This window comes from Hyalella azteca, unplaced genomic scaffold (assembly GCF_000764305.2).
Source record: "Hyalella azteca isolate HAZT.00-mixed unplaced genomic scaffold, Hazt_2.0.2 contig6871, whole genome shotgun sequence".
NCBI lineage: Eukaryota > Metazoa > Arthropoda > Malacostraca > Amphipoda > Hyalellidae > Hyalella > Hyalella azteca.
The window spans coordinates 355,508-370,955 of record NW_025937012.1 but is presented as its reverse complement, the minus strand read 5'-3'; the positions used below and the strand labels follow the sequence as shown (position 1 = coordinate 370,955).

General features: G+C 38.2%; 1 protein-coding gene across 1 annotated transcript; it reads right to left on the bottom strand.

Annotated features, from left to right (window-relative positions):
• Positions 1–1,340: 1,340 nt before the first annotated feature.
• Positions 1,341–11,148, bottom strand: LOC108671453 (the record flags this gene model as incomplete). The annotated part of the gene is made up of 4 exons (XM_018159001.2): positions 10,880–11,148; positions 3,526–3,750; positions 1,791–3,113; positions 1,341–1,582 (listed from the first exon to the last, which is right to left on the bottom strand). Coding segments are annotated over exons 1-4 (1,862 nt in total), but the record flags the coding sequence as incomplete, so codon positions are not given.
• Between the last annotated feature and the right edge of the window lie 4,300 nt (positions 11,149–15,448).

Genomic DNA, 15,448 nt, shown 5'->3' with positions numbered 1-15,448 from the left:
TCTCGACGCGTGCGCTAGATGAACGCTTGTCTCGACGCGTGCGCTAGATGAACGCTTGTCTCGACGCGTGCGCTAGATGGACGCTCGTCTCGACGTGTGCGCTAGATGAACGCTTGTCTCGACGTGTGCGCTAGATGGACGCTCGTCTCAGGACGTATACCTCAAAATGTTATAAATCAAATAAGAGATTGATGGGCAAAATATCCGAAATTACTTTTCCGGATATTAATTACCCTTTATTAATTATTAATTAATTCAAAAATTGAAATAATTAAAATTCGAAATTACTCTTCCGGATATTAATTCGTGGACATTTTTTTATCAAATAAAAAAATATACCTGCCACTCCAGCAAAATTTAGAGGCGGGCCTTACTCTGCATTGGTGCCAGCTAGGACTCCGAAAGCACGTGAATCAGCTTCATACTCTCATGCGACTATAAAGTCGGGAAGGGTATTCTGACGAGAAACTGATTTCAATTGGGTGGCCAAGTAGACCCAGAATAACTTATTTTAAACCGAGTGTATCGACTATTCGGCCGAAGCCTAGGCGTACCCTGAATTTTGTTAGGGCAAACTCTAAGTGACCCGAAGCGCAGCATTCTGGCTAACCATAAATCTGCTACACGGAGACAAAACGGAGAGCAATCTGAGTCAGCAGGCTGCTTAGTATTGACGGCACGCAGGCGGTCTCCGCACTCCATCAAATAAAACATTCACTTATTTTATCACTTATCTTATCTTTAGGGAGCGCTTACCTCGAACCTGTTCAATATGTTCTAGATGCTCAAGTACCGTTTCGAATAAATTGTGAACATTATTCATAGAAGCACAATTCATACAATGAATTTGCAATGAATTGAGAAATTTTCACTGTAATGAGTTTACGTGGACAGGAAAAGACCAACTGGTGACATATGAAACCCTAAGAGCGCAGGGATATGTTCAAGCTGCAATATGAACGATGAACATCAAGACTGTTAAAAGCCATTGAAAATAAAAGTGTTGGGCATGGTAGGTCGAAAAAAAGAAACATAGCGAAACAGTTAAACATATAAATTATAATATATTTCTATTCACTTATCAAAAGCAAGCTCTAAGCAAAGGTTTAACAAACATACGTAACTAGAAGCAGCAAACAACTAATAATATCCTGTGTATCACCATGAGCAATACTGTCCATTAACTCAGCAGGATAAAAGAGAAACAAACGCAACACTGTCATGGCGCACACGCCGAGATATGGATTAAATAAATACGAATTCCAATGAACACAAATATAATTAAATGCTGATTCTAATGAACAAACAATTATTATACAGTATGCCGATCATAAGAGCACCGACCTGCCACGTTGAGGGCGGGCAGAGCTGGCATAGCAGTTTCTGAGACAGTCTCAGTAGACGTTGTGGTGCTGCTGCTGGTCGACGCCTCAGAGGTCGGCGCTCTGAACTTCTTGCTCATGGAACACTGCACTTCATCGTCAGGTGAGTCTGCTTCCACCAGCTCCACGCACCCCACCTCTTCCTCCTCGTCCCCTTCTTCTTCTTCTGTTTCACCGCCTCCATTGCTGCATACCTCATCCTGAATACCACGAAGAATAACATTAATTCCTAGTAGTATTATTATGTGACGTTAATACATTTTTTCCTGTCTTTTTTCGTCTTGCATCTAATGTTACACGAGTAGAAAATCGAGAATACTGATTAAAGAAATTTTAGTGGAAGTCTAATAATTCATTTCAATGAAAAACCAAAGCATAGAATATTTTGGCCAAAAATTAACTACGCACTCTTTTCCTTTTGGCACCGCCACACGAGAGGCTGTTGGCGGCAGCTCCTGACGCCGTGTAATCTCTAGGAGACGAAGGCTCAGACTTGGTGAGACTGAGATCAATTCCCGTGGTCTGGTAGCCCATGGAACCACAGCCACCATTGCGCAGGAAGTGAATGCCAGGAGGCTTCCCACCAAGAACAGGCAGCTCCAGTGAAGTGCTGCACTCTCCGCCGTATATGTTGTAGGAGGCTCCACCTAAATGCTGTTGTGGTTGATGTTGCAGTGCAAGTAGCTGGTTACTCTGAGAGATATTGTCATGTGGGTTACACGTGCTGCCGAGTAAAGCACTTGAGAAGGGAATTTGAGATGCAGTCTGACTATACGGGTAGTGATGGCGCTCTGGTTGAGGGTCCAATTGATCACTTTGCAGCTGAAGACAAAGTTGAGAGTTTTGATGAGGATTAGTAAGATTTTGTTGCAAAGGAAGAGAGTCAAGGCCAGGCTGCTGGTGGTAGCAAAGCTTCTGATGAAGACCAGTGCTTGCTTTTATACCAGTTTTGTTGCTCAAGCTCTGGGCCCTGAAGTCGTCTAGTGGATGCTGGTAGTCCAAGGTACTGCCTAACATTCGAGCTTCAAAACTTTGCTTTGGGTGACACGAGTTGAGAGGTGCGACTGGATTGTAAAGTTGCAGCGAGGACTGATGTTGATGTTGAGGAGCAAACTGCTGATGTTGAGCTTGTTGATGCATCACCATGAGCGGAGGACGGCTGTTGTACAACGGCAGGGTTGGCTGGTTAAAGCAAGCAGTTGACGAGGCTACAAAACTCGAATTACAATGAAGGGCAGAACTGTCAATGAGACTGGCAGATGCAGACGAATTTACTAAACTTGGACATGATAAAAATGGTTGAGAGATCTGACTTGGTACGAGGTCACTACTTCTGCTTTGTATGGAACATGGTGCTTGATGGGTGGTGATACATCGACTCTGTACATCAGTGAGAGATGAAGGAAGTTTAGAAGAAAAGCTTTCATCAGGAGGCGCAGTTGATGGAGTATCTTCAAACAGTAAACTTGATGAGCATGACGAGTTGACTGCACTGGACTCAGTAACAGCTGAGCTTTGTGAAGAAGATATAGGATGGTTGACATCTTTGCGCTGCACGGGAGTTGAGCAATTGCTCTGTGTCTGGCTGATGCTGGCGCTCTCTGCTTGGCTCTTGCTTGGTTTAGTAGCAAGAAACTTGTTAATGGCAGAATTTTTCCTGATTCTGCATAAGCCTTTCAAATCCAAGCAGTCAGCTAATTCAAGCACCTCGCACAGCAAGGATTTTTCAATCTGTAACAGTATATAATTCAAATAATTTTCATTGAAAAACTGATCTGTTAGTCATCAGTCATATTTGCTAAATTAGAAAAGTTTTCTTATACTTTTTCACAGTGTCTTTTCTTTTTTGAATGTTTCATCATAGATTTTAATTAAGTTTTATACAATCAGCATTAAAGAGAATAAGATTTTTTGTACAAATATAGGATACTTTGAAAAATCAAGACATATATTTATAGGGGTTTATTAGAAGCTAGGTACTTATTCAAGCATGAATTGCTGAATTTATCATTTTATTTTTAAATGGTTGCTGAAACTAGTTTCCTCAAAACCAGCAATTCCTTACTTTAAACAAAAATTAGGGAAAAATTTTAGGTCCATAAATCCCAACATTCTATAATCTAAATATATACATAAAACTCACTTGTATGGAACCAAAATAACAGTAGTTGATGATTGCCTTGAGAAGAACCAAAGGCGCTGAGTCCAACACAACAGTCGGATGAGAGTGAGAATGTTGGCCAAGAACTTGTAAGAACCAGCCTGACGCAGCAGCAAGCACCGCCTGATGCGCTCGCACAACAAACCCATCGTTGCTCACCAATGAAATATCGCAGTATTGTTCATAGTCTCTTTGTTGCTTCAATGTCTGTTGTTGGGAGAGAGAAAAAAGTCTATGTGAGCATAACAAACCACTGGGGTTTAAAAACTTAATTAAGATTGGTGACTTGCGAGTGTCAGTCTGCAGATCAGACTCCAGGGTGCAGGAATTGAGCAAATATCTGATCATTTGTAACACTGACATTTCAGCGTGAAAATATAGTATGTCTTCAGAAGACCTTGCTAAAACAATGATCTTTAAATCTCTATTTACAGGTATTTTTGGCTATAAATCTTGAAGGTAATTTCATGCAGTGAATCCTCAATAATATTGGTTATATTTTGGAGCTAAAATCTTATCTTTGCAACACAATTTTCAAACTCTGCAGATTGGCTCAAGCACAGAGATGAAAATTATTATTTCTAGCCATTGTGAGTGATAAGGACAAGTTGTATTTTCTTCTCTCATTTTTTATTAACCAATACTTTGATCAATAAATAATTATACTTGAATAATTGCTGCTTCCCTCTAGAAACAAATAAAACTTGTTAGGAGTCAGAACTACAAATAATAGGATTAGTATCACCCGTCAACCGGGGCTACTCGGGACGGTTTTGAGCGTTTTTTGTTAATAACTTCTTATGATGAAACATTTCATAAACAAGTTTAGGCTCATTTTATAGCTCTTTGCGAGGGCTATCGAATGGCATCTTCAAAAAAATTCCATATGCTATTCGTAAGGTGCCAGAAGCAAAAAAAGAGTGTTTAGGCCACTATATTTAGTTTAGCAATATTCCAATTAGTTTCGCTACTATGACTGTTTTACGACGTGTCAGAGGTGCGTCCCTAGTTGCCCCGCCAGTCCCGAGTTGCCCCGGTTGACCGGTACCGGTACCATAGTCCATAATACATACAAAGCTGTTTTGATTTTGCTAGAAACTTGTAGTTCAATTTGGTTCACATAATGGATCATTTCAATAGAATGCAGACAACTCAAATGGTATTTAACTGAGATGGCAGCATTATCAGCATTAACGGGTACCGTACCGTCAACCGGGGCTACTCGGGACAATTTTGAAGGTTTTTCATTCATAACTTCTTACCACAAAACATTTCATAAACAAGTTTAGCCTCATTTCAAAGCTCTTTGCAAGGGCTATCGCATGGCTTCTCCAAAAAAATTCCATATGCTATTCGAAAGATGCCAGAAGCAAAAAAGAGTGCAAAGAGCTGTCAAAGGTAAGGTACCAGAGAGAAAAAAAAGTACAAAAACGTGTGTACCATTTTCGTGCGGGAAAATGTTTCTGCCATTTAATTTAATGGTAAGTAACCGGCCACTGTAACGCCAGGGGGAACGTTTTTTTACAGTTGATTTTCTAACAGTGTACACAAGGATGTATGCTGGGCATGTACACCAATTACAGAATTTAAGCTGCATCCTCATGCATGGTGGATTTCTAGCAAACGCATGGTAACATAGTTCCTTCTTGGGTTGGATGTACAGTGGGGGGAAATAAATATTCGTACACTTGAAAAATCGTATTTTAATGTATGTAAGTACACAAACTTAACAGGAAAAGTGATTTAAATTATGTATAGAGACACATAGTATTTGAAAATACTATCAAAAGAAATTAAATCTCAATGCAACAAAAAACAATGCAACATGTTCACTTTTCGGGTGGAAAAAGTATTCGTACAAAACAACAAATCCGCATTATTTTAATTTAATACTTGGTTGAATACCCTTTATTCAGCTCAACAGACACCAGTCTATTTCTATACGTCTCGACCAATGATTTGCAGATGCTGACTGGAATTTTATACCATTCTTCTTGGCACACCACCTTAAGATTCTCAATGTTTGTTGGGGACCTTTTCTTAATTTGAATCTTCAAATACCGCCACACAAACAACTAATTCTATCGCGTTGTAAGGAAGGAGAAAGTTATAGGAAGATTGCTAGCCACTTGAATGTTCCTTTTAGTACAGTTGCTTCGTTCATTGGACGCTTCAAGACCCGTGACAGCGTTGAAAACCAAAGACGATCAGGTGCTCCTAGGAAGATTTCTGCACGATCTGCTAGATTATTGGGACGAAAAATCCAAGAAAATCCACAGATTACTCGAGGAGAGTTGCAAAGTCGCCTGAGTGCCTCAGGAATTCAAGTAACCAAACGAACGATAAGCAATGAACTTCACAGAAACGAATTAAAATCACGCACCCCAAGAAAGACCCCTTTGAATACTATGCGTCTCTATACATAATTTAAATCACTTTTCCTGTTGAGTTTGTGTACTTACATACATTAAAATACGATTTTTCAAGTGTACGAATATTTATTTCCCCCCACTGTATGTCAACTGTGGGGGCACAAACCAGAGGTTGTGCCCCAGGTTTTGACAAAGAGGGATAGTATTATAAATTAAAGAGGGTTGTGCATAGTGGCAGAATCTGCACACTAACCATTATTAAGATTATTTAAACATTATGGTCCCTTGTCTAATGAAGCTCATTCTATTCTACAATAACAAAAAAAAAAAGACGCAGAACCTACATTGACCTTTATCACATCAGTCGCATCCCATGCACAAATGTTGTGAAGTGAAACACATGTCACTTGAATTTATAAAGAGACAAAGTTTCAATTCATGAAAAAATAACATGGACAAACAGCCTGTAGGTACATTTTGCATGAGCCCATATTTTAAAATAAGCCCACAAATAGATTGAGCTTATATAAAATCTCAATCCACTAAATTAACAGTGTAGGGCATTTTTCCATCAACTTTATCACAAATCACTCTGCTAAGGAATTTCAACTTTTGTTTACAGCCGTTTGCAGGATTAACTTGTTTACAAGGGATGCTTCTATTGAATCTGTTATTAGATTTCATGAATTCATTAAGGAGCTTTGAGCTTATAACTTACAAATTTAAGTTGCATATTACAAATTAGTAATATTTATATCCAGTGAAATAATATACGAACGAGTCCATGGTGGCATTCTAAATGACCATGTACCTATGTAATTGAGAAGGGCAGTGGCCAAAATTAGGAGCACCCTTGCTCCAATAGGAGCAGGACGGCCACACGCTCCAAAACAAGCATGCCAGCAGCAGCTTCAGCACGCTCGTCTTCTACAACTGGAGCACGACGCATGGTGGTTTCTAGGAATTGGATGGTCATTTAGATCCATCAGGATGGCAGGAGGGTTTGTAACATAAATCATTTCAACTGAAAGGTTCAGAAACAAGCTCAAGTTCATTGAGTTTTGCTCAAGTGGCCCCTCAGGTATTGTAGGTTTACCATTCATCAGCAATTTATCACATAAAGAGCTGATGTTCAGTTCTGCAGCAGAGCCACTAGATTGAAGTGTGCAAGTGTGCTATGCTAGTACGCCATGGTGGAATTCTAGAAAGAAATTGGTCATTTAGATTCACCTGGAGCACTCCAGAACTATTCACAAGAGGAGCTGGGGGAGGGTTAAATTAGAGGGCCATCCATGAGACCTATTTCTTATGGATACCGTAAAATGGGGTTACTTTGACCGGCGGGGTAACTTTGACCACTTTTCATTTTTAACAAAAACCCCCAAAACTCAAAAATGATTTGACATAGAAAAATTTTGTCAATGGCCATCAAAGGCCTAATACTGAGGCTACGTAACACAATAGAAAGATTTAAAAAGTTTGCATATCTAATAGGTTAAAAAATTAATAATGTGACCCACGAAGAAGAGCTATTATTTAAAGCCTGTTGGAGTACCCCCTCCAATTTTTTTAATTTTTGGTAAAATAACTCCAGGTTTTGATGCATTGTAGTAGAACTCTTCTGGTTACATATGCAAAAGACAAATTTTAGGAAAGTGTCATAGTTTGCAAATGGGGGGCACCGCCCCCCAATGGGGGAACTTTGACCAACTAATGGCAGCCGTGATGGGGTAACATTGACCGGCTTGGAAATTAAGTTAAAATTACCATAGGTACCTATATAACATATTTTATGTTTGATACACCTATTAATGTTATTTTTCTTTAGGTTTCAGACTCTACAGAGTCTTACATATGGTAATTTTAACTTAATTTCCAAACCGGTCAATGATACCCCATCACGGCAGCCATTAGGTGGTCACATTTCGCCCATTGGGGGGCAGCACCCCCCATTTGCAAACTATGACACTTTCCTAAAATTTATCTTTTGCATACGGTATGTAACTAGAGTTGTACTAAGTTCAACTTATCTAGTAAAAAAATTGCATCATTTTGAAAAAAGTGGTAAAAGTTACCCCATTTTACGGTACTCCACTTATTTGTTAATGCAATGCCATTCATTTGGGTGTTGAGCACTCTAATGCACTAGTCCAGGCTGTCCCACTTCTCTTGCATTGGGGCAAGCAAACTGCTGCTGCCAGCCAACTTGCATTGAAGCACACGGTCATCCTGCTCATATTGGAGCACGCAGCCGTCCTGCTCCCCCTTCCCGCTCCTCAAGTGAGTAGCACTGGAGCACTCTGGCTGTCTAGCAATCCTGGTGGACCTAAATGATAACCATTTCCTAGAATTCCACCATAACCATTTCCACCTAGAAAAACATTTTAGTCTAACTTACTTATATTGTAATATTAAATATTACAGTATAAGTTAGACTAAAATGTTTTTTTTTCTACAGAGCTTTGTTTTGTGAACAACTGCATTGCCAAATGACAAATGTCTGAATGCAGAAATGTCAAATCTCTCAATATACAACTCATCTTGGAAATTCTTCATAAAGAGACCATGAATGCTACACATATCTGAAAACTATTTATGATACAGATATCTGAAAATTATTTATGATATTAGTGAATACCTTGTTACTAGTTTGATTGAAAAATAAATTTAGGCATATTGATAATGAAATGTACCTATTTTGATTAAAAGTTATAAGATACAATAATTGTTAGTTAGAAATTGAAATTAATACTTTCTTACTACCACAGAAAAATTTATTTCTAAAATCAAGTGGCTGTCATCAATTCAAGCCTGTCATTTTTCTTTATAGTCAGATGGGGTAAGACAGGACCGAAATCACTAACAAGCCTGTAGCATCTATAGGTACCATGATTAACTAAAAACCCTAAACCTATTACAAGGTGTAGTTATGCAATGGGCTTCTAAGCTACAACTCAGACGTTTTGCATCTAACATAGTTTTCTGTACAGATTAAAAAAAGTGAGCTGGTCCCATCTTACCCCATTGGGGTAAGATGGGACCAGGCTGGGGTAAGAAAGGACCAACAGGTAATTCTTATGTTACAAGGTTTATAATAAAAGTACAAACCTGATATTCAATATTATCCATCTAGAAACACATTATTTGATTAAACAATTACTTGTTAAGTTGTTACTGTTTTACGTTGTGGGAAGTCAACTCTAATATCAGTCACATTGAAGTTTTTGTCACGAGAAAACTTTGTACAGGGTTAACTATTTTGTGACACTTCTTTACATTGGTTTTCTTTAAAAATTAGCCAGAAATTCATTATTTGCAAAAGAGGGTTGCCACAAACACTGAAATGACTGGCAATGATTGCTCTAACATATTCTTTTGTCAAATTGAATTCAGTGCTATTAGAATGCATGCCATGGGCTGGTCCTTTCTTACCCCATGAAGGCTGCGATCCTGTCTTACCCCATTTGACTATATATGTGCAAATCAGTGCAATCACAGAGATATCCAATCTAGCAGCCGTCATTCGTCTAGATTTTGTCAACACTGCCAAAGATGAAAAATTTACTGTAAGATTGTAGATGTGGACAGCTTGTGGTAAAAAAAACTAAGATTGACCTGAACAGGTCTTCAAGTTCACTAGTGCACTCAAATTTAAAACTATGACTTTATAGGGTAAACGCGGTATATTCCGTCATATTAAGGACGCATTGAGAAATGAAAAACTATAAAAAAAATAACTGTATGCGTTACTCAAGTTCTGTTTGCTTTATGTGACTCTCAAAACATCGCACTATGCATCAGCAACAACGAAACGTCACAAAATGTTGCCATATTTATTTAAAAGCCTTTAGAATGCAAAGCTACCAAATCCCTATGGTATATTCCATCACTGTGTGTGGCTATATTCGGCATGTCACGCACGTGGTGAGGCGTATTCCGTCGGCGCTTCAAATTCTACTGATACGTAATGCGGGCTCACTAATGCCGTCATCCACATGTTTGAATTCCGTTCGCTGTGTGAGCTGTATTGGAATACAACACAGCTTTGAATTAGAACACTAATGAATATTGAACACTACTTAATTACGCTTTTAATTAACAACTATTAAGCTTTTAATTAAGCAAATTTTCATTTTTGTACACAGCTTGGAATGATCTGTGTGTGTCCAATTCAAGTTGTGACGGAATTAGTTTTCATGTGTCTAAATCCATTTCTCAACTTAATCATCTATTAACTTATTTACCACTTGAAATCAGCAAATACAACTATACAAGTACCAGGCTGTAGAGTAGGGCCTTTTAGCTCGAGATATCGGCGTCTTTTCAAGCTCTCCATCAGCCACATCGACCTTAAATTGGCGTCCATGGCCGATCATAAACTGTGGCTCAGGCAGCCATGACCGATGACGATGTTGCCATTCCATTCAGATGAAAACTGTGTCTAAATCAGAACTGTGTCGGACGGCTCCGCGGCCCGCGCCTAGTGCTACGCCACGTGGAATCGATGACCGTGATTTACGCGAACGCGTGCGCGAACGAAATATAAAAAGCTATATATACGCGAGAAAATTCCCCGTTTATATACATCTTCCTGAGTGTGGGTTTGTCACTATGGGTGACGGAATTACCCACGATGTTGGAATATACCGCATTTACCCTAGGTCAATTAGAAGAAATAATTACTCAGGCCATAATCATTCTCTTCAACAGATTTCACCACAACTCTTGATTCTTGATTAAAAAAAATTGCAGGCTGTATCTTATTATTGATAGTTTATGGTTATCAATGGCACAATCGCCACAATGCATCTTGCAGTTTACATAAGCGGATTAGTCCATATACACAGTTTCAAGACTATATATTTGTGGTTTCTGAAATTCTGTTAGTCAATACTATATACTGGTTGCAGTTTCTATGGGTCAAGATAGTAAGCATTGTAGGTATGGACTTTTCAGGCACCCACCTTAGTTAGAAAGTCCTTATGCTCATTCCATGAAAAATGAAGTTCTTGTGCCCCTTCCATTATCAATTTCATATTAGCCTATGCAATGCATATATTGGTAAATTCGAAGCCTCAACCCATAAACGGTGGTTAAATTACGATAATATAACACTTAACCTTCTTAACGTCTATTTAAGAGTCTAACTCAATTCCTTATTTCTGTCATTTGACAAATTCTCAGATGTCAACAATCGGTAAACAGCCATTTCTGTTTACCAGACACAGAGCAAGGATAGTTAACACTAATTGCTGGACACACAACAAGCACTGGAATTTTGCGGCCACGAGATTGTATTATACGCATCGGTGTGTTATTGAAAGACGGTTTAGTTTTTAAATTTGGCGAGCTCAGAACTTTTTCTCATTTAGTTCAGTGGCAATTTTAGGTGTGAAGGATGTTGTAGACGAAAAGCCAACGCTAATAGCATGGGTTTCAAACGTAAACTGCGAAGTCAGTGCGTAACGCCTACCACAAATAGCCGGCGAGGTCCTCCCAAATGGCTGGCAACCACCTCTTCCTACTTGCTTATTTGGTTACCACAGTGGCTCAAGAAAAAATCTTTCAATTATTTGATTGACTCTTTTACCATACCAGAACACCCATTTGATGCGTTAAATGCAAAATTCCGGATCGGATTACATTCTGTCATATATGGGAAGATGAATGTGTAATTCATGCTGGCAGCAGCTGTGCAGCATTACTAGCACACAGAGGTATTACGTTGAATTTGGCGGCTGTACGAAACCTTCAAGTGGTATGTGAAAGCAGTGGTATGTGAAAGGCTACGAAAGCAAATACCTGGGAACAAAAAACTTTTCGAAGCAATGCTCAGCTTTATCATAACTCGTTGTATAGATGGGTGGCGTTGTAGCGTTCGTTATTAGTCTCATCTTCGAGTAAACTCAACAACTTGCCAATAAGAGTCTGACGTTGAGACTTTTTTTGCAACTCCAAGATTTGCGCGGGTTGGAGATTTCACTCATGCGATGGGCAATGTGAATAAATTCAGCATATCGCGCTGCTTCCTAGTATCGTGAATTGAATTTGGTCAATACACCGAATCTTGCGAAAAATAATGTTAATAAAGTATCGCTTTTTATTAGTTTTATTGTACGTAGATGAACTGATCAAAAGATAATCTCATTTTTACGAGATGAGTTGACAAAGAGTCTGACCTCTTCATACCAAGCATTAATATGAGAAAGAATTCGCGAAGTGACAGCCAGCACAAGTTCGGTCGTATCAATTATCATCAATAGGTTATATAGAAATATTTAATCTTCTAAATAAAAAGTAAATGAGGATCCTCAAGCCATGGAGGCCGCAAACGCACGATATGAAGTAGGCAAAGGTGAAAAAATCCAGAGAGAACAGCAGACAAATATGACCGTAAGTTAATACGTCTGTTTCTATCAATGAAGTAATACAATATAATACAAGTTCTCTAAACGTTCATACGCAGCATCAGTAGATTTTGTCTCAAGGGGAGAAGAGATGATGGACAAACTAGACAACCGAACTGCAGAAATATCACACAAAAGACCGTAAAATAACCATCACCACCAAGTTAGGTCTCGTTCATAATAAATTTCTCTAACCAAATATTAACTATCACACACAAGGAGCGGATAATCTTAAACAGCCTGAGCGGAAGGGATTATCATAACAATTACTTCGTCCAAACTTAATCTAACATCTGCCATTGAACAGTTACGCCGACTAAAAAAACTAATGATTCGGGATGTGAGGCTTGTTTCAACTATATAATGTCTAAGAATATGCATTTTGTTCAGCTATTAAATCGATCTTAAAAGCACCAACACTGATACAACTTGAATGCTGGCAGCCAAAAGATGGCCCTAACAAACAAATATCATTATCTAAGGAAACCATAAAAAAGATTCGAAGACTTCCCTAGGAAAATTCCAATGTAATATGTCTTGGCTGATGCTAGTCGACTTCTTGTTCCTATTGAATTCTGCAGGATTCGTGCATAACCAAGATTATCTGAACACGTTGCACCATACCCTTAATTAATGATCAAGTTTCAGAGCGAGTCAACAAATACCAGGATTAAAATTCCAGTATTTAGGTCAAGTCTAAACATCATCCTAAATGTGATATTTGGACCAAAGCTCTGGAGTTAATCGACTCCACAGCTTGCACCAGCAAGGGTTCAATATCAATTTTTTAGTTCGTAGTTACAATAAAACATTAACTATAATTATCCGATGGTACAACTATCGTACTATAGGTAGAGGATCTCTCGATATGTATACAGTTCCACACTTGCTCTCCTAATGGCCAAGTGTTCAAGATTCATCAGCTAATGCGCTGTGATGGCTAACAACTAAAGGAACAATCCAGCAGAGGTGATTGCTAGCAAAAAATTGTTATCACATGAGGTTGTGCCTAGGATATATATATAATGTTTTACTAATAATACATGAATTAGGTTATGCTAAGAATACATGCACAAGGTAATGATTAGAATACATTCACAGGTTGAAAGGTTTGAGTCGAGAATAATCTTAGATGCTCCCTGAAATGGAATATAATCTTGTGCTTTTTTAATCTTTGAAAACGAAATCCATCTGAAAACTGTTTTCGAAGTTACGACTGTAATTTGTCTCTCTCAGGTTACCATTGAATTTCATCACTAAATTATTAGAGTAATCAGTTATTGGACGGGTATCTCCCTATAAAATGCTGTCAAATAGAAATCGGTTCTTGTTTTGGAAAGGCCGGACAAAAAACTCCAAAGAAACAAAGGAATGCCAAATTTCTACAATTAATGACTATTCAACTTCTCAGATTGAGATATAATGATGGAACATAAGAAAATTTAATAGTACACATTTTACGATTTAAAAGAGACTATATCTCAGGTACAACATCAACCGCCCTAGTAGCCGCCAGATGAGAGCAAGACTAACGCAAGAGTTCAGGCATCGTAAACCATTCGAGTATTTTACAGTCTACTGCTCAAAAAAGTTATTCATCAGGGGCCATACTTTCAAAATTGGCTAAGTGCTAAGTAAACGTAAGTACTTACGCTCTATTTTCTTGTCTATGATTGGTGGATACTTTCAAAGCTCGCTAAGTGAACGTTAGTACTTACGCTCTATTTTCTTGTCTATGATTGGTGGATTTTGCTTGAAAGTCCGTCAACGATTGGCTGATGAACTTACGATCACTCAACTTTTTTTGAAAGTATGGGCCCTGGTTATTGGTGCGGAATAAAGCTTAGGAAAAAATTCCTAGTACGGTATTAGATTCAAATAGAATAATTTTACAACTGACAGTGAGAAATAAACCTAATAATATGAATGAATGAGTTTGCGTCAATACTATAGAACTAAATTGGCCTGACATAGAACACAATAGTAGTAAATAACACTCACGTTCTTCTATTCATATTTTTCTTAATAGCTGGAAACAACAATGAAACCGACACCAGGCACACCATATATATAAGTACACATGTAAATTGACACAAAACACACTATAAATATATTTTAAAAATGAACAAGTCTCACAGGGAGCTAGAACGCCTCTCGAAGATATACCTTCGCATGGAGCTACAACGCCACATTGAACTATAATACAATAAGAAGCTATAACAACAAACAGCTATTTTAAGTTTAATTCTATTCTACGTGTAACTTTAAGCAGGTATTTATATTATAATCTAGTCAAATCACATTGAAATTATTGTGAACTTACGTAAATTAAAGTAATTGAACTTTAAGCAATTTTATGGAGGAGACAATGCGTCGCAATTGCTGCGCGTAGCAAGGATACGAAGACGATGCAGGAATAGCACACTATTGCTCGCCAGCATTTCACAATAACACTGTGAGTTATTGTTAACAATTACAACAATAAGTTCTCATAAAACCTGCACCTTGTGTTAACACAGATTGATGAACCGAGATCGAAATAAGGAGCTTGGCTAACGCATGTTAATTTACATGGTTAATAGTACCAATTAAATTGAATCAAATAGACTCCACAAAAGAGTAGATCACCAATAGAAAATTAGATTGAAATATGAAGTTAAAGTTTTGGATTTTTATTCGATGCAGTCATTAGTTCAAAAAAGTCGTTTGAACATTATTACCTTTTAGAGAGGTTAACCCATTAACTAATCCATTAAGAGCCTATCAAATTAAAATGGAAAGCATAATGCAAGCAATTATGAATTGTTCAAACACAAAAAAGTCATACTCTTCATACTTCAACAAAAGTTCAAACACTCTTCGCCGGAGTTGGCTCTGCAAGCGTGCGAAATGCAGGACCTCTATAACCTCTTGTATTGGCTTTCATAATATTCGATAGATTCCGTTCCTGGCTGGACGAGATGTTTTTGTGCGAAAGATAACCTTTGTTAACTTTGAAAAAAAACCTTTGGCATACACGATTCTTCTATCATCCGGAGGCCATACTTTCAAAACTCGCTAAGTGAACGTAAGTATTTACGCTCTATTTTCTTGTCTATGATTGGTGGATTTGGCTTGAAAGGCCGT